Raw genomic sequence first — 19,303 nt, forward strand, 5'->3', positions numbered from 1 at the left:
TAGAAGCCCTGTGTGCCGCCGCTGCCACCGCGCTATAATCCTCACACGCAGGGGCGGGCTGGCCATCTGGCAAACCGGGCACTTTCCCGGTGGGCCGACGTACTTTTTGGGCCGGGCTGATCATCGTCTTATGATTTGATCGGCCCATAAAAGGCTTAGCAGCCTATCGTTTTTTCTGCCTTATTGATTGACGCTGCTGTGATCTGTGACTCTGAAAGTAGATGCTTTTTTTCCCGGACAGACAGACCGGGCCGGCCCATGTGACACTGTGCAGCCCATTGGCTCTTTTCGGTATTGACATTGGGCTGGCCCAATCACAAACTCCTATTTTGGACTCCGTGTGAGCGTGCGTCGTCTATGTGTATTTGTCAAAATAGCCGAGAGTCAGAGAGAAGAAACGCAAGGGAGGCGCAGAGAAATCGCGGGAAATACACCGGCGTTTCATTTAGCGATTCTGAAAATTCTCTGTTCATTCTAGTACACGGCTAAAAACGCAAATCACGTGCAAACCACACACTCTCTGCCCAGAGCTGCAGCCACTAGTTCAGCGGGTAAGCATAAACCCCAGATGAGAGTATAGTGCATGTCAGACAGTTCATCTGCTGGGTAATCTCATCTCACTATAGTTAAACGTGATATTGAATTCCTCTTGTTGTCTCTATCTAACAATTCTTATGTCTTTTGAATCACTTGTTCTCAGTTAACTGTTTTGGCTGAGTGCAAAGATAAGCTAATATATTAATTTATGTAACCACATACACTGATTCTGCACATTGACTGATTGCTTACCTTTATCATTTAAATTTAATGTACGTTATACTGTTATAATGGCCATTATTGGTTATTAAAACTGCTATTCTGCAAAAGAGACAGTGTAAATCAAATATCAAAATGAAACAAATTTGACTTATATTATGTTTTCATTGTTTAGATAGTGAAACAGCAAGCAGGATGAGGTGAAAGAGGTTAAAATGTAACACTGTTCCCTTTGAAGATTTACCCATGCATTAGCAGGCAGTTTTTGTTATGTTTATTATTGAATATAGGCTGAGTGAATAGTGTATTGAATAAGCTAAATTGACTGTAGTGTATGAGTGTGTGTGAATGAGTGTGTATGGGTGATTTCCAATATTGGGTTGTGGCTGGAAAGGCATCTGCTGCATAAAACATGCTGGAATAGTTGGCAGTTCATTCCACTATTGCTGATCGAAGACGGTTTCCCTTTGCACATTCACTTTGATATAATTGCTCATGTTTACTTTTATATTGTGTATTGTTTTATTTATATTTATTTGTATTTAAATGTTTGAAGTACTTTTAGTTAATTAAAAAGTTATTAAAGTTACTAAGTTGACGAAACTGAAGTTTTTTGTGTTTTTTTACCTGTTTCTCTAGTAAAATTCCAATATCGTGATAATACCGTATACCGTGATAAAAGCTCAATCAATTAATCGCAGCATGAAAATGTGATACCGGCACATGCCTACAGCAGACACACACAGAAACACACACAGACAGACAGAGCGCCCGTTTAGCTTTGCACTCTTTTTGCAAGCAAATGTGACAGGATACAGGTTAATCTCCACTGCTGTATGAATATCTGTTATGTTAATGTACAAAAATATACCTGATTTAACGTCCACAAACCGGGATTGAAGCGTCTTCCTTTATAATTGTTCTGACACGCGGCTGTGCTGATGAAGTAAAGCTAAGCTAAATCGCTATAATTCATTACACACGTGCACTGTTTTAAAACATTTTAAACATGTGAAACTCACTCTTGATCACATTTGATGATGATTGATGATCCTAACAAACTGAACACACCTTTTATTCACGGCTGCTTTGCGCACGTCCTCTCTTGTTGATATGATTATGCACGTGACTACCAGGACATGTTAATACAGCTGTCAATCAATTCGGTAGGCAGTCGATCTGAAAACCGCTCCAATTGGTCCACCGCTTTTTATGTTGCTAAATTTAAAAAAAAGGACTGGGTGTGTTTATTTCACCCCAAAATGGCAGTCTATACACCATACATGCACATATATCTGTCCAAACAGCTTGAAAAGTAGATTTTTCACCATAGGTGCCCTTTAAAACTAACATTTGTGCTTTCTGTTTGTTTGCGAGTCAATCACATAGCATTTTAAATCTCTTTGAAAACGTTCAAGGGAACATTATTTTTCAAATACATGATTAAAACATTGTTTAAACATTACATTTAAATGTTTTCTTTAAAACATTAATCAAACTCATATGAAATGTTAGCTTATGATTTGGGAACGTTATATGCTAGCTGGGCTGGTGTCTCGTCTGAGATTCACTGGACAATGAAGAATTGAAAAGGTGTTCCTTTATTTTATCAATAAGTTCATCTTCTGATTTTATGGTAAAAAGTCCCTCCTGCATCTCTGTTTTAATTCGAGAGCAGTTTCCTGATTTTAGTTCCTTCAGCTCTACTCTGGCTTAATTAAGCTCTTTTAATATCTGTCTAAAGTCTGTCAAATATGTCAAGTGTTTTGAAGTGTTTTGTAGAGTTAGCATGGCTAATCCCTTTATCTTCTCACTGATGCTGAAACTGAGCTGACAGTGCGACATTTGAGCCATTATCTGTGTTCTTGCTTTTAGGGATACCATGGTTGATTCAATGTTGATTCAATTAGTGTCTGCTATGTGGGTATTTAACTGTTTCATATTGCAATATTTTGCCATTCTAACTGTGCTTATTTCCATTGTTGTATAATATTGTGTTTTGACTAGAATTATAAAGATATTTTTTTAAACATTCAGCAATTCTTCAGACTGAACCATGACAAAAAAACACCACCACAGCAAAATGCATTGTTAGTTATTATAGTTTTTTACTCATACCCTATAGAATTTGTCCATTTTTTCTACAGCAAATGTTTATGGTGTGGTGAATATGCACTATTTAAAGGTAAATAAGGGGGAAAATAGGTTGTGAAGTATATGTGTTTTTGCACATTTTATTTTTATACCTCGGAAAATAATTACTCAAACATTTCTTTTTCAATTCACCTTTATTCGAAATCTCTTTTATTTAAATCTTGTGATACAAAGGTCAATAGGTCAAAGGTGCTGTTTTTATTTAGAATAAATTCATATTTACATATTACAATAATTGCATTTTTACATTATTAATTTCAACTTTTTTTAAATATGTATGTATGTATGTATGTATGTTTTATTGGTATTATTATTATCACTTTATTTACCTTGTACTGTTTGTTATTGTATCAGAGGTCTTTAATCCTACTCTTGGAGGCCTACTATCAAGCAGAGCTTTTCTCCAGCCCACGTCAAACACACTTGAAGCAGCTCATCAAGCTTTACAGGTTTTCATACATTTAAAATACACAGGCAATTGTGCTTAAGCAGGTAAGGACCCTAAGTGCCTTTTTGAATGGAGTTTGCATATTCACATCTGCATTCTTGTGGGTTTCCACCAGGTGTTTTGGTTTCCCCCCAGTCCAAAGGCATACAGTATAGGTGAATTGCATAAGCTAAAATGGCAGCAGTGTGTTTGTATGTGCATGGGAGGGCATGTGAGTGTTTCCTAGAACTTGCTCAGTCAGATAAGTGCATTTTCAGGGCTGTGTTGTGTCATTCATTCCTGATAAAGAAGGTAATAAGCTGAATAAGTTTGAATGAAGGGTACCCCAGGAGAAGATTTAAGACCTAAGAATGTTTCTAAATCACTTAATTTTAAACTACAATGCATGACCAAAGTTTAACTTCATTTAAAGGAAAGATTTTTTTTTATCATTGGTTAAAGGTTTCAGATTGCATAAGAATACACAAAATCACATATGTTTTCATTTGTTCATTAACCCTTAACATCTGCCATGTAGATATTTTGAAATTACTTGCTCACTAAGCACAGCCGTTTTTAAATTACATCTTTAAACAGGTTAAGGTTAATAAAATCACTTCCCCTAAGGGGGCAGAATGAATGTTTTTAAGAATCATTATTACCTTGTTTGACTTTATGTTTGTCAGATGTCTTCAAAAGTACTCAGACATATTTATTGAGAGCTAAAAGTTTTAAATAAGTTTTATTGAAAATACAAATTTTCAGATGTCACCAATGTGGCTAAGAGTGGTTGCTAGGTCTCTTTGATTCTTCATTTCTCATATTAACATTACTTTGATTGCTGAAGGCATGTGTTTTTTGCAAGGCAGACTTCAAGCAAAATGATTTTATTCTTTCAGCAGATTTGTTTTCGTGGTTATATCAGTGATTTAATCTTGTCATATGGTATCACAAAATCTTTCATGCATTCTCAGGGGATTTAATTTTTTTACATCTTTAAAAACGTCTAAAAGATGTCATCATTTAGATACATTTTTGCTTAGAGAATATTTGTATAGCAGTTAAAAGATATTTTCTTTTCTTTTGCTTCCAGTTCAGTTGCAGTTATTTCCTTTAACAAGGAAGAACGTTCCAACAGCTACGCCCAGCAATCCAAGAGTCAGACCGATTCCACAGAAAACTGCTGGACCAACACTTGGGAGGACAGCGTCGACATCTGTTGCATGAAAATGAATAAATATAAAATATCTGGTAAACACATGACTATGATATTTGATTTATTATGATATGGAATGAAAAATATTACTCTAACAGAATTTAAGAAATATTAAGAAAATTAAATGGCTGTACTCAAATGTAGAATGTCATAACCTGTTTGATAATCAAACTCACCCCATGTTTTGGTTTGTGGCTGACCCTTGATGGCTCTGTGCTTTACCATGCAACTATAAATGTCTCCTTCAGCAGGTGTGAACTTAAGGGTGGAGAAGATGTTAAAGGTGCCATCTATCCGTGGACGATACTGGCTTAAAGTAATGTCCTCTGACACATTAACATTATTCTTAGTCCACGAGACACTGACAGATGGAGGATAGAAGCCAGTCACATGACAGACAAGGGTGTTCTGAACACCCAGCTCTACATCATCTTTTGGATATATAGATGTCTGAGGTGCATCTACAAAAGATATTTGTTTTCATTGTGAAATTATTTATTTATTTATTCATTTATTACACTGTAAACCTAAATAGCCAATTTTACTAGAAAAATGCATGAAAACTCATTGCATTAACTAATCAAAGTTTGTACATTAGGCAAAACTAAACAGTCCAAGTTGAATACTATTAAATGGTGCCAAAAATGGGATGTTTTTAACTCTTTCCCCAACATTGACAAGACATTTCGGAAATTAAAAAACAATGTTTCCCCAACATTGATGAATTTGTGCGTCATTTTGTGTTTTAGATGTATTATGGTAAGGAAAGAGCATCTGAATAGGTTATGCGAATTCTGCTCAGTAAACTCAAATGGCCAACTTTACTGGAAATCAGCCTGGAAACTTGTTGCCTTAAACAACTTAAGTTTTACACAAGGTGAAACTAAGGGTGTACTCACACTAGGCATGGTTGTCTTGAACCTTGCCCAGGCACGATTGTCCCCCCGCCTCCCCTCTCCCCCTCGGCCTGCACTCACACTGTTATTTTACCTTTACCTACCTCTGTACAATGGAGATTGCTTTAGTTATATTGTTTTGTATTATTTTAAGTTTTTTGATATGCAGTGACACAGTCAAATCTTTTGCTGAACAGATCCACCACTTTTGACACTCATAGTGTATGGATGTTTAGTTTCACCTTGTGGAAAAAATGTATCGGTTTATGGTAAACCTTTAAATGGTTTAAGGCCATGTATTTTCATGCAGTTTTCTAGTAAAGTCAATGGTGTACTTGTATGAATTAGTAAAATGGTATGATAATTGAAGCCCTTAATGCAAACAAAGTTAAGTGTTAAGTAAGGGTTAACATAAATCTTACCCATTTCTGGTGGTGGGCTCTTGAATGTTTTGGTCCATAAGGCTAAGTTACTTTTGCAGATTGCCATTTCAGCCTCGCTGGCTTCATAAAATCCAGGGAATGTCATTGGGTCTCCAAAATCAGGTAATGTTTCTACTCCCTTCTTTTGATTAAAGTCAGCATGCCAAAATTCCTCTTCATCCATTCCATACGTGTCTTCTTTTTCTGTATCAGAGCATCCAATAATGGCAAAATCTTCATGCACAACTGAAAAAGATTGAGCATCATATTGTAAACATTTTCTAAATAACCACATTGTACTGGCAACTGCTTTTCACAAAAGTAATATTCTAGGGAATATTTGAAATATTGGTGTATTGTTGTTTGTTATAATTGACAGCTGACAGAGCTCCAATAATAATAATAAAAAAATAATAATAATAATAACTGCACTCTGGTTCCCATAGTGGGCCATAAGATTATTCCCTGATAGCAGACCTTCACTGAATTAAAGGGTGATGAAACCCCCCTGTCTCAGCAGGGAGTTTCACATCTCTGATTTGATTCTAGCAGCACTGCAATGCAAACCAGCACACGCTGATGAGATGAAGAGTGATTCTGAGACCATTTGTATTTTTTTCCCAATTGTCTTTGTTAAAAAATAATTAAGTAAATAAATAATACAAAGACCATTTGACCACAAATGCTGCATGCTGCAATGTAAATATTGTAGTAATATTATATCACAATAGTGTAGTGATATTATATCAAACTACTTAGGAACTTCATTCACTTTGAGTCAGTCATCTTTTTTCTGTCTCATTATTAGCTGTTTCCCAGTGATGGGTTGCAGCTGGAAGGGCATCCGCTGCGTAAAACATGTGCTGGATAGGTTGGCAGTTCATTCCGCTGTGGCAACCCCAGATTAATAGAGGGACTAAGCCGAAAAGAAAATGAATTAACTCATTATTAGCTGTGTCTGTCTTCCACAAAAAAATGATGCACCACATTACCATACTGAACATTTTGTGTACCTGCATATTGTAGTGTTTTATTATAGTATTACTCGCCACACACAATTTATTGTCTATATTCAGCTACATAATAATTTTCTGACTAAATCATTTTAATTAGTTGTAATTCCACTACTATTATGACAAATTACTTTATTTTATTGTCTGCATAGAGGTTCTGAGCAGAAATTCATATTTTATACACTTACATATCTTTAAAACACATTTACCCAACCTGGCTCCTAAAATAAATAAATAATAATAAGGCATACTTTTTAAACCTACAGTGGGTTTGTAAAAGTATTCAGACCCCTCTAACTTTTTCACTTTGTTATATTGCAGCCATCTGCTAAAATTATTACATTTCTTTTTTTTCTCATTAATGCACACACAGCATCCCATATAAAAAAAAAATTATAAAAAAAAAAAAAAGAATTGTGGACATTTTTGCAGATTTATTTAAAAAGAAAAACTGAAATATCACATGGTGCTAAGTATTCAGACCCTTTGCTGTGACACTCATATATTTTCAAGGTGCAATAGGTGATTGTCTTTAGAAACATTTTTGTTGTGCTGGTTGAAAGTCTTTTCACATTCCAATTGTAAAGATTAAAGTAAATGATCTAAATGTGTTTATATGTATTTTTATTTTCGGGGTTAGGCATAATACAAAAAAATGTTCATCCAATTAAAACTTGTCTGGCCGATAATTCCCATAATTCTGGTAAGTAGCCCAAACTGTCTGTCAGCAAATTTAGATTTGTATAACTGTGCACCCGTTCGCACAGATCCACCATTTGCGCGTGCATGTGCGACGAGAGAGAGAGAGAGAGAAAACTCTGTAAAAACAAATATTGGATCAAAACTTTTTAAAATCCTGAATCAATATTGGAGTTACTTTTGCACATTATAAGAAGTTTTGCTTGCTACACAACTGAAAATGTGCTAGATATAATACAGTTTTTTTTTGTATTATTTTTTTAGAATTATAGTATTATAAAGTACTATAAAGTTTTCTAACTGGCGAATTACATAATCTAGTCAAGTGGCTTGTCTACTGTCATCTTTAATGTGCGCTTTCGATATTTCAGGAGGCGTGGCTTAAGATTGCAGGGGAGGGACTGTGGATTATGCTATTATGCTAAATGGTTAGCATTTTGGCAGATCACCTACTGCACCTTTAACTCAGGTGCTGTCCATTTCTTCTGATGATCCATGAGATGGCTCTACACCTTCTACACCATTTAAGATCAGCTTTGATTATACTGATTGGACTTGATTAGGAAAGCCACACACCTATCTATATAAGACAGCTCACTATTGGCCCGTTTCCACTGAGTGGTACGGTACGGTTCGGTTTGGTTTGGTACGCTTTTATGGCCGTTTCCACTGTCAAAAAGCGTACCGAACCGAACCGTACCGTACCAGTTTTTCAGCACCCTTTCAAAAGGGTACCAAACACGAGAAAGGGTACCAATAGGCGGAGCCACACGTGCAGCTGAACGCTATTGGTTTACAGAGATACGTCATTCGCTTACGCAACAAGCCAGAATGAAAACAAAAAACCCGCCATGTTTGAAAAACACAGCGAGAGATTTTAGCGGAATTATAAATACATATAATAACGAGCCATGGTCGATCTGGGCTCAAACAAACCTTGTCGTCATCTTGATGAACAGCCACAAAGCCATGAAGAAGAGCAGATTTACCCTGTGCCCCGTAGTTTTTTACGAGCCAGTCTGAGGCGCGAGTGGTTTCGCTTTCTTGCTAGCGCTCGCGCGCGTCTAACATTATATCTGAAATAACAAACTTCTTGAGCTGATGATAATAACCTGCGCTTGATTATTGATGTGCTTTTGAAACCCGATCCTGTCAGACACTGACAAACGCGAGAGTGAAGCGCGAAGAAACAAAGGAGAAGCCGGAAAAAAGGAGCACATTATTTTTCAGCAAACGTGAACAAACTGCCATGATTAACTAACTTATTATCTTTACATTTTGGACTAATATGAACCGGGAATGACGGAATTACTCTCTAACAGAGGCTACATGTGATGCTGAAGCTTACATACACAGATAAGAGGTTTTCACTGACTGTAGGCTATAATTTCTGGTGTTTTGAACCTAAATACGGGCGAAATGTCTGCTGTGTGTAGTTCTTCTGTAGTTGATAACATATCGGAGACTGTAAGGGGCTGTATGTGTCTATATATGTTCATTTATTTAGTTATTTAATATAATTACAGACGTTACAGTAGGCTGTTTCGCACTGTCATTGATCTGCAGTTATAATCAACTCATGTTCATTGAAAAGTTAGTAATAAACATTTCTACACAAGTATTTATGTGTATGAAGCGTCTGTTTTGTGAGAAGTGCTTCTCATATGATATGTGAACGACCCATACAGCTTTATTGTAGACATTTCCTCGAGCTAGAATGACGTCGACTGAAACTTTCTGTCATACACCACGCCCACCAAAAGGGTACCCTTGTTAGTGGAAATGCAAGCCTGATAAAGGTGACCCGTACCAAACCGAACCGTACCGTACCGTACCAGTCAGTGTAAACGAGCCATATGTATGTCAGAGCAAATGAGAATCATGAGATCAAAGCAACCGACTGAAGAGCTCAGAGACAGAGTTTTGGCAAGGCACAGATCTGGCCAAGGTTACAAAAATAATACTTCTGCACTTAAGGTTCATATAAGGGAATAGTGGCCTCTATAATTCTTAAATGAAAGATGTTTGGGATGACCAGAACTCTTCCTAGAGCTGGCCATCCAGCCAAACTGAGCAATTGGGGGACAAGAGTCGAGGTAAGAGAGGTAAAGAAAAACCCAAAGATCATTGTGACTGAACTCCAGAGATGCCGTCAGGTGATGGGAGAAATTTATACTTAAAGCACATTGACCTGTCTTATTCTGCCACGTGGCTCATATAGAAATTAAAACCATTATGTTGAAATAACGACTTAATTATGTCGTTATAATGACATATGTTGTTTTTACAAGAAAAGATGCTGTTATAACGAGAAAAGATGACATTATTACGACATAGCTGATTGGGAAAAAAAATGTGTGTGGCAGCAATGCGTCATCGTATAATCCTGCCCCTTTTCGCAGCGCCGTACTAAATAATTTCACAAGCACAAACTCTAGTGTGACTGCGGCATCAAGCTGTGGCTGAAGGCAGGGGCGTAGCAACCGGGGGGGACGGGGGACACACGTCCCCCTCACTTTTTAGAAACAGGTTATTCTGTCCCCCGACTGGCCCACACGTTTTATTTGACCTAGCGGCCGCAAGTGTTCTCTGATTTGTTACTTGATTTGAGTGAACAATCACTCAGCCAATCACAGCGCGAATCTCTTGAGCGTCTGCCACGAGCTTCATTCATTCACTTTGCAGTCAAAGACAGGTATGACGCGGAAGGGAGCAACAGCTACAGCTGGGTAAATCACAGTAAATCACTAACGTTACAGAATCCTACTTTTGTTCCGTTTCGAAGTGAGAACCGTAAAGTCCCTGGTGCTGGTGTCTTGTCTGGCGCTGAGCCAGAGAAAGACAGCGGGGTTAAGTTGGTTTTGTTTTCGGTATTCCTGACACATTCAGTGACGGACGGCATTACCTAAAAAACCTCTAACCCTAAAATTATCTAAACTGTATTCCCTACAGAAAAGACAAAACTGGTTATGTTTCGCAGCTCTCTTTCTTTTTTCGCTCGATATTACGAGCACTGCTTAAGCAGTCGCAATATGCGTTTAGCCAACTCTGCTGAGAAAGACGTGTAATATTATCACAATTATGCAGCCTTTTTACGGCCTATTGCTTAATTTATGATTTAGACATGTAAATACACACAAGTACTAGTAAAACAAGAACTTTAGCGTTTGTAAAATACACAAGGAAGTCTAACAATCCATTCAAATATAATTTGCGGATGTGTTTTAATCATATCAGATACACATACTGAAAGTAACTATAAAGTTGAATCTATTCCTCTCTAAGTTCACCAACCACTTACTTGCATGTATTTGGGGAGTAATTGGTGAATTTACGTGTTGAATCCTGCGTGTTCTGCTTTTATGAATGACGCATCACCGCAAGTACACATGGCGATGTCCATCTCACGTTATACATGTAGTATCAACTTGCAATTTTGCAATTGAATTGTAGTATTTAATAATATTTTCACACAGAGTAATGCTTAATTTAAATGTGTGTGGTTCTGTTTATTTATTGTTATTATTAATATTTTGTAATTATTTTAGAATTTTGGTTAAAAGATTATTAAATAAACTTTATTGCTAATAAATCATTAATCACTTTTGAGTGACCATACAGCTGTCCCCCCCCCACTTTTAAAATGGCTGTTACGCCCCTGGCTGAAGGTAGATGTAGTTTTGCATTTCTCTTCTGTTTATTAAGTAAGCAGGTGTTCAACATCAGTGCTCAATCATCGCTTAATTAGTCCCTTCACTGTCTCATTAATTTTAAAGCTACGGTCACACTGGGCTTTGTGTGTGCGAAATTCTGTCGTGCGGTCTCACGCAGTCAAGTGATGCAATTTCGCAGGTCAGAGTTCACCAAGCTTGAACTTTGCACTGCAGCGAACTGCAAAACTTAACGCATGACCCTGCGTTTCCGGTATGACGCATTCGCGTGCATATGAATGGAAGTCTGCGTGAGACCAATCGAGGATCAAAACAGGACCTCTCTGGACAGAATTTTAAAATATGGAGCAATCGCTGGCTTTTTTTAATGTCTAATCATCTTGTTTAATCCCGTCCCTTTTCGCAGCACGGCACGACAGAATTTCGCACACACAAAGCCCAATGTGACCGCAGCCTAAACTCTGCTGCTGAATAAAGCTACGGTTACACTGGGCTTTGTGTGTGCGAAATTCTGTCATACTGCGCTACGAAAAGGGGCGGGATTAAACAAGCTTATTAGATATTTAAAAAAGTGAGATATTTTTTAAAAGTTTCTGTCCAGAGAGGTTGTGTTTTGATCCTCGATTGGTCTCACACAGTCAAGTGATGCAATTTTGCAGGTCAGAGTTCACCAAGCTTGAACTTTGCACTGCAGCGACATGCAAAACTTGACGCATGACCCTGCGTTTTCAGTCTGACGCATTCGCGTGCGTATGAATGGAAGTCTATGGGAAGAAAAGTCAAGTGTGACCGCAGCTTAACTGTTACTCAATTTAGAAAGGGACCAAATACACTCTGAACTGAGTACATTTTACTCTGAAGATTTTGCTGTGTACTTTTAGAAAATGTGACAAGTCTTCTGTAGACAAGTGACAAGAAATTCAAACAGAAGTCAGTTCACAGCAAAATCCTCAGAGTAAAGCTGCGGTCATACTTGACTTTACCTCCCATAGACTTCCATTCATATGCACGCGAATGCATCAGACCGGAAACGCAGGGTCATGCGTCAAGTTTTGCATGTCGCTGCAGTGCAAAGTTCAAGCTTGGTGAACTCTGACCTGCGAAATCGCATCACTTGACTGCGTGAGACCAATCGAGGATCAAAACATGACCTGTCTGGACAGAATTTTAAAACATGGAGCAATCGCTCACCTTTTTTATGTCTAATCATCTTGTTTAATCAGAATTTCGCACACACAAAGCCCAGTGTGACCGTTATGTTTGAAGCTGTCACCACTGAGGGGAACACCCACCCAGCACGAGACGTCATTTCGACGACTTTTTGCTGGGTGGGCAGTAGTTGCTTTACTTGGACTCTGACTTGATTTCTAATGTTAATTTTTCTTTGTTTGCCAAATAGTGTATTGTGGCAAATATTATATAAAGAGAGCAATTGTGCTCTGGATAATTGACTCTGTGGTGATTTGGTCTCTGATCAAATCAGTAAAATTGGTTTTGACCTATTAAGTTTAAATAATGTTGTATCACAAAAGGAGGAGCACTGTATCAAGAAAATGGAACTCAGCATTATCAGATCATAAAACACATTGAACATCTGAAATACTCAAAACACACAGACAAAGAGTGAGCTTATGCTTCTCAACTATGGTGAGTTTTTTCCCCTACAGTGCATGCTGGGAACTATGGATGAACGTTGTATTATTCTCTTAGCATACACTGCAGCCAAAAAAAACTAACCACTGTTGAGATGGATACACAGCAAATTAATCAGAGTTAAATTCTCGGTGTTGAAGGATTTCAGAGTAAAGTGTTGACATTTTTTAATTAGATTTTAATTAGAGTTAGAATTAATTTGATCCAGTGCGAAATCAAGAAGTTATGTATCAAACACTTGGTGGTGTTATTTCCAACATCCGGAATGCAGCCTCAGTCACTGAAGAATTTTGCAGATGCCATTTTCCATCGGAGTTTCAGAACAGCAACTGGTGAGTCAAACTACCTCAATGTTCCAAGTGGTGCTCACTGCAGGGCCACTTGGGCAGAGCTGAGCTCCAGCAAGGGGGAGCTTGAGCTCCAGCTCCTCCTCCCTTGCGCTTCTTCTACGAGTGATGTCACTGGTGGTTGGGGTTGGGGTTAGGGGTGGGGTGGGTGTACGCATTAAAACCAAGCGGCAACCTCCCGCTCTCCCTCGAGAAGCCAATATGGAAGTAACTAAAACGGCAATTCATAGACTCACCTTGGGGGGCTGGCTCCAGGAAGTCCAGGTCATTTCTGACTGCAATGGCAAATTGGCCATTTTTACAGCTGATAAAAACATGCTTTCAGCCTGGTACAAATGATGGCTTTGGTACATATAGCCATGGTTAACCTTCATGACAACTGTGAGGGGGGTGACATTTTTTATAACTCATCCGTTTTGTTTTATTAAGTTATATTAAGTCTGCATAATTAAGGGCGTGGCCACTTGAGTGACACCTAGGTCTCGCTGCTTGCTGTCTCAACACCTCAGCTGATTACGGCTAATTAGCCGATAAACTCGGCATAAACATTGCATTTTTGTGTTGGTTAATGTTTCTTTACACAGTCAGTTGCCTTTTGGGATTATATCCTACAATTATCAGATGATATGGCATGCTGTGTGCACTTGATTGTGTTCACAAACCATTCACGTGGCCTCCGTTTCCCTGGTGAGTGAAAATATATAATTATATATAATCTCTATAAATGTATTTGTTTTATTTAAGATCATTTATCATTTATAATGTTCTTTAGAGCTGTAATGCCCTCCAGGATCTGACAGATTGATTAGCTTTGGGCTCTAGACCAGTCATCTGAAGCGTTATCATACAATGTTATGACTGTATTTCATCAATAGTCTTGCATTTACTAACACAGACTATAATTGAAGTGTTTGGACGTATTTCGCGTTTTCCTCCTGTTGAAAAACGTCATAAGAACAATGCTTAGTGGCTCATTGTGTTACAACAGTGTTTTTAAAAGTCTAAACACTTTATTGATGTAGTGTACAACCAAGCACATGTGGTCAGAACACAAACGAGTCGCAGGTAATAGAGTATTAAGCGTTTCTCCCAAAGTAAAGCTGCGATCACACTGGGCTTTTCCTCCCATAGACTTCCATTCATACACACACGAATGCGTCAGACCGGAAACGCAAGGTCATGCGTTAAGTTTCGCATGTCGCTGCGGTGCAAAGTTCAAGCTTGGTGAACTCTGACCTGTGAAATCGCACTCACCTTACTTCTTACGAGTCCAATCGAGGATCAAAACAGGACCTCTCTGGACAGAAATTTAAAACATGGAGCAATCACTCGCTTTTTTAAATGTCTAATCATCTTGTTTAATTCCGCCCCTTTTCGCAGCGCCGTGTGACAGAATTTCGCACACACAAAGCCCAGTGTGACCTTAGCTTTAAGCTGCGGTCACATTTGACTTCTCTTCCCATAGACTTCCATTCATACGCACGCGAATACGTCAGACCAGAAACGCAAGGTCATGCGTTAAGTTTCGCATGTTGCTGCGGTGCAAAGTTCAAGCTTGGTGAACTCTGACCTGCAAAATCGCATCACTTGACTGCGTGAGACCAATCGAGGATCAAAACAGGACCTCTCTGGACAGAAATTTAAAACATGGAGCAATCGCTCGCTTTTTTAAATGTCTAATCATCTTGTTTAATCCCGCCCCTGTTCGCAGCGCCGCGCGAAAGAATTTCGCACACAAAAACTCTGGTGTGACCGCAGCTTAAATTTTACAGTCTATGATTAAAACCGCTTACAGGAGGAGGAGCTCAAGCTCTGGGAAATACAGTTGTAAATATATTGCAAAGTTAATTACTTTAGAATGGAGTGACAATTTTAAACTTCTGCGGTGCATTCATGGTCGTTTGTGTATCTAACGTTAACTTAACTGCATTGCTATTGACTTCTTTTCAAGAATGTTTTTTTATATGCTCACGCTACATAGTGCAAAAAAACATTAAATGTACATGTTCAGCACATTTCTGTCACGGAAAATTCCATTTTGTGCGTTGTTACCGTCTGTAAAATAAAATCGACACTTCCCCTTTAATTCGTACTAGCGCCTAAACTAGCGAGGGAATACCATAGACTGTAAAACATATGGACGTAGCATCCGTGACGTCACCCATAGGTTTCTGAACACTGCAAAAGAAGCTACAAGTAGGTGCGGCCAACCGTCGCCATTTTGTTTGCGCGTCATCGCACCCACGGCGGGATACCAAACAAGGGCAAAGAGGTGGAGAGTGAGCGGAGCTATAGACAACTGCTGGCACTTTGCTTAGACCTGGCAGACAGACTTTATTTGGGAGAAACGCTTAATACTCTATTACCTGTGACTCGTTTGTGTTCTGACCACATGTGCTTGGCTGTACACTATATCAATAAAGTGTTAAGACTTTTAAAAACACTGTAGTAATACATTGAGCCACTAAACATTGTTCTTATGATGTTTTTCTACAGGAGGAAAACGTGAATTACTTCCAAACACTTCAGATATAGTCTGTGTTAGTAAATGCAAGACTATTGATGAACTCCAGCATAACACTGAAGGATAACGCTTCAGATGACTGTTCTAGAGCCTACAGCTTATCAATCTGTCACATTCTGGAGTGCTTTACGGGTCTTAAGAAAAATATTAATGATATTGATCTTAAATGATCTTAAATATAAATGATCTTAAATAAAACAAATACATTTATAGAGATGGTATACAAGTATATAACTTTACTCACATGGGAAACGAGGCCACATGAATGGTTTGTGAGCACAATTAAGTGCACACAGCATCCCATATCATCTGATAATTGTAAGAAATAAGTTCAAAAGGCAACTGACTGTGTAAAGCCACATGAAACAACACAAAAATACAATGAATAGGCCGAGATCAGTGGCTAATCTGCCGGATTCAGCTGAGATGAAGTGACGGCGACCAGCGAGACCTAGCTGTCACTCAAGTGGCCACGCCCTTAATTATGCAAACTTAATATAACCTAATATAAAGGAAATGGATGAGTTATAAAAAAATTCACCCCCTCACAGTTGTCATGGAGGGTAATAATAGTTACATGAACCAAAATCGTTCTTTGTACCAGGCTGTAAACACCTTTTTTTCTGCTGTAAAGTTGGCCATTCTAACAGTGGGCTCAATTGCAATTGGCTCTATTATGGAGCCAGGACTAGCGGAATTTTGATGAATTGCAGTTTCAGTTACTTCCGTATTGGCTTCCCGAGGGAGAGCGGGAGGTTGCCGCTTGGGGAATACCTGGAGCTGCCTCCTCTGACCGGATATTAACGTAAAGGTCACCGCTTTGGAGAGTTTCTGAAACATATATTTGATGAGTAAATCAACATATGCTTACTTGTAAAAGACTTCCTGAGTGAAAAAAAAATTATTGTTTGTTATTCATTATATACATTAATTAGGTTATTTCAAACACCGCAGCCATTTTAAATTGTCACTCGTGGCCGTCCATGTAACGTTAGTTCACAGACTTGTGTAATAACGTACGCTTGAATAAAGCTGGAACGTTAACATTAATGTGTTTAAATGACCGCGTTTGTACTTTCTCAGATATGTATCATTAATAAGTTAGGCTAGTTCTGTATTCATGACAGGGAATATGTTCTGTAATCCTGCAGGGACAACCGCCTTAGTCAACCTTTTTTCTCCCGCATGATGTTGTGCTTAAAACTATAGGCTTAACTTTTCATGTACACAATATTTCCGTTTCGTTAAAGGCATTTAGTGTGTTGTAAATGGCCACCTGTCTGTAAAATTAATCAACTGATTCATACTTTAGCAGCCTAAGATAAAGAAGTCCCTGCCCTGGTAATAATAACGTTACCACAACCAATTTCCCCTCGCTTTGGAGAGTTGCTGAAGCATGTATGGTAAGAAAATCAACTCATATTTATTATAAAGTTAACCTTTTTGCCCAGAAATAGTTATGTGTGATTTGTAGTTCAATTATTCAAATACTGCAGTAGTTGTGAATTTTGGCGGATCATTTGTGGTTGCTTAGTAATTGAATACAATTTCATATTGACAGTTATTAACATTATTTTAATAACTAAATGCATGTGTGTGTGTGTGTGTGTGTGTGTGTGTGTGTGTGTGTGTGTGTGTGTGTGTGTGTGTGTGTGTGTGTGTGTGTGTGTGTGTGTGTGTGTGTGTGTGTGCGCGCGCGTGTGTGTGTTCAAAAATTTACACTTTATTCTGTATTTTAATACCAAAACTAGCAAGGGAAGCCCCCTTCATCTGCCTTTGCAATACCTCCTGATAATATTGCATTTTATGGAATACATATCACCATGTAATGTTTATTTATCTTATATAAATTAATATATTAATGGCTCATTTGTTGCCTTTGTATAGTTAGCTAACAAATGCATCTAAACACCGTGAAATTGCTTGTCATTTTGTTAAAACTTGTAATATTATTTACAGGTTTGATTCGTAGAATTATTATCAAGAATCAACACAAAGATATGTGAAGATACATGAGGCACGCTTTGTGATGTTCATCGCTAAAGCTAGGTTTTTTTTTGTTTGTTGTTTTTTTTTTTTAAGGTTATGCGTATGTGTTAGAGACTAATGTGTTGTTTTTTTACAGCCACAGTTCTCCATACAATAATACAAGACCCTGACTGTGATGATGGCTGAGTAGAGACTAATTGAGATGGTGTATTTCCAGAGTTGGTGGAATGACCAAGCATACCTTCTTGGTCATTTGTGCTGATAATAATGAAGGTATATCATGGAAGAGAATAATATAAGTTTGATAAAGTTCTGGATTTGTTTCACAATAAGCTGAAAGGGTATTTAAGCATTAGAGAATAACAAATGACATGAAGGTGATAAGTTTTGTATTGTTGGTAAACTGTTACTTAAATAATGTTCTGCTCTTTGCTTTGCACTTTCCCCCTTCTGCGTATCCTAATATTTTAGACTCCATTTGGACCTTTCTAGCAGTCTAGCAGATGTTTCAGGTGGCATCAATACTGGATCTGAAAGGGCCTAACAAGTTGAATCTGGTAAAAAAAACACACACACACTGGTTGCAAAAAATATATAAAATGTGAATGAACAGTTTCCGTATTTCATAATTCATGTTTTGTTTATTCACTGTTATTAATTGTGTACAAATTGGAGCATTGATCTCCGCCTGGTCAATTATTGATGTTGAAACTTTTATTTGACTTGTTTGTGTAGTTTTAAATCTAATATTGTATAAGAAATAATATAGAGGGAAGTCCATAAACAGACAGAAAATGTTCATGCAGTTTGTTACAAAGTTTTTGTACCAAAAGGTACACCACCAACCCAGACAATATACAGTTTCCCTTCAGACTATTAAAAATGTCATTAAAAGTAACTTTTTAAAGTCAATAATTGTTGGAGAAAAGATAATCACAGTATGGAATGTAACAGAAATCACAAAATACAGAAAACTGTTAGCTTGTGGATATTTTTTACACTGTGGCCAATATTTGTGGGAAGTCAGCGTCACCAAATGATATAAAAGATTTTAAGCTCCTCTAAATTTTGCTCCAAATGTTGTGTTAAATTGAGGATTCTGGAGAGACAGCTGCCTGTTTTTTTTCTGTTTTAGGTTATATATTTCTTTTAATTGATTGATTAAATTATGACATACCTAGTTAACCTAATTGTTTTTAGAGATTCCCACAGTGATATGTTTTTTCTACTTCTACATATCATGTCACCTCAACCAGCTGGGAGAGTTAAGTTGTGGATCATCATGTAGATTTTCAAAAGGTGAGTTTAGATTTCTTGAGTATGTTATATTTACTTCCTCTGAATGTGTTCTTTTAAATATATCATAGAATTTGATTGCAATTTGTTTTCAAACATTTTTCTCAGTCATGATGGAGTTTTGAAGAGTTCTTAGATGAGCGTCAGCTACCCTATATCCTTGCATCAGGAACCACCAGACGAGCGATCAGCAGCTACTACATCGTCATGCTGTGACTACTACTACTACAAAGGTCATCC

The 19,303-nt window shown here is 37.8% G+C and overlaps 1 protein-coding gene across 1 annotated transcript; it reads right to left on the bottom strand.

Moving 5' to 3' along the window:
- Window positions 1-4,431: 4,431 nt before the first annotated feature.
- LOC130234011 (H-2 class II histocompatibility antigen, A-Q alpha chain-like) lies at window positions 4,432-12,563 on the bottom strand. Its single transcript, XM_056464293.1, has 4 exons — window positions 12,488-12,563; window positions 5,872-6,117; window positions 4,730-5,014; window positions 4,432-4,553 (listed from the first exon to the last, which is right to left on the bottom strand). The coding sequence occupies exons 1-4, from the start codon at window positions 12,561-12,563 to the stop codon at window positions 4,432-4,434; spliced, it is 729 nt and encodes a 242-aa protein (XP_056320268.1).
- Between the last annotated feature and the right edge of the window lie 6,740 nt (window positions 12,564-19,303).

Source organism: Danio aesculapii, chromosome 8 (genome assembly GCF_903798145.1).
Source record: "Danio aesculapii chromosome 8, fDanAes4.1, whole genome shotgun sequence".
NCBI classification, from domain to species: domain Eukaryota; kingdom Metazoa; phylum Chordata; class Actinopteri; order Cypriniformes; family Danionidae; genus Danio; species Danio aesculapii.

Coding starts and splice junctions, on each gene's coding strand:
- LOC130234011 (XM_056464293.1), bottom strand. CDS start 12,563: ATGACGTCTCGTGCTGGGTGGGTGTTCCCCTCAGTGGTGACAGCTTCA. Junction 5,015..5,871: donor GAGCCCACCACCAGAAATGG/GTAAGATTTATG, acceptor TATCTTTTGTAG/ATGCACCTCAGACATCTATA. Junction 4,554..4,729: donor GCCACAAACCAAAACATGGG/GTGAGTTTGATT, acceptor TTCATGCAACAG/ATGTCGACGCTGTCCTCCCA.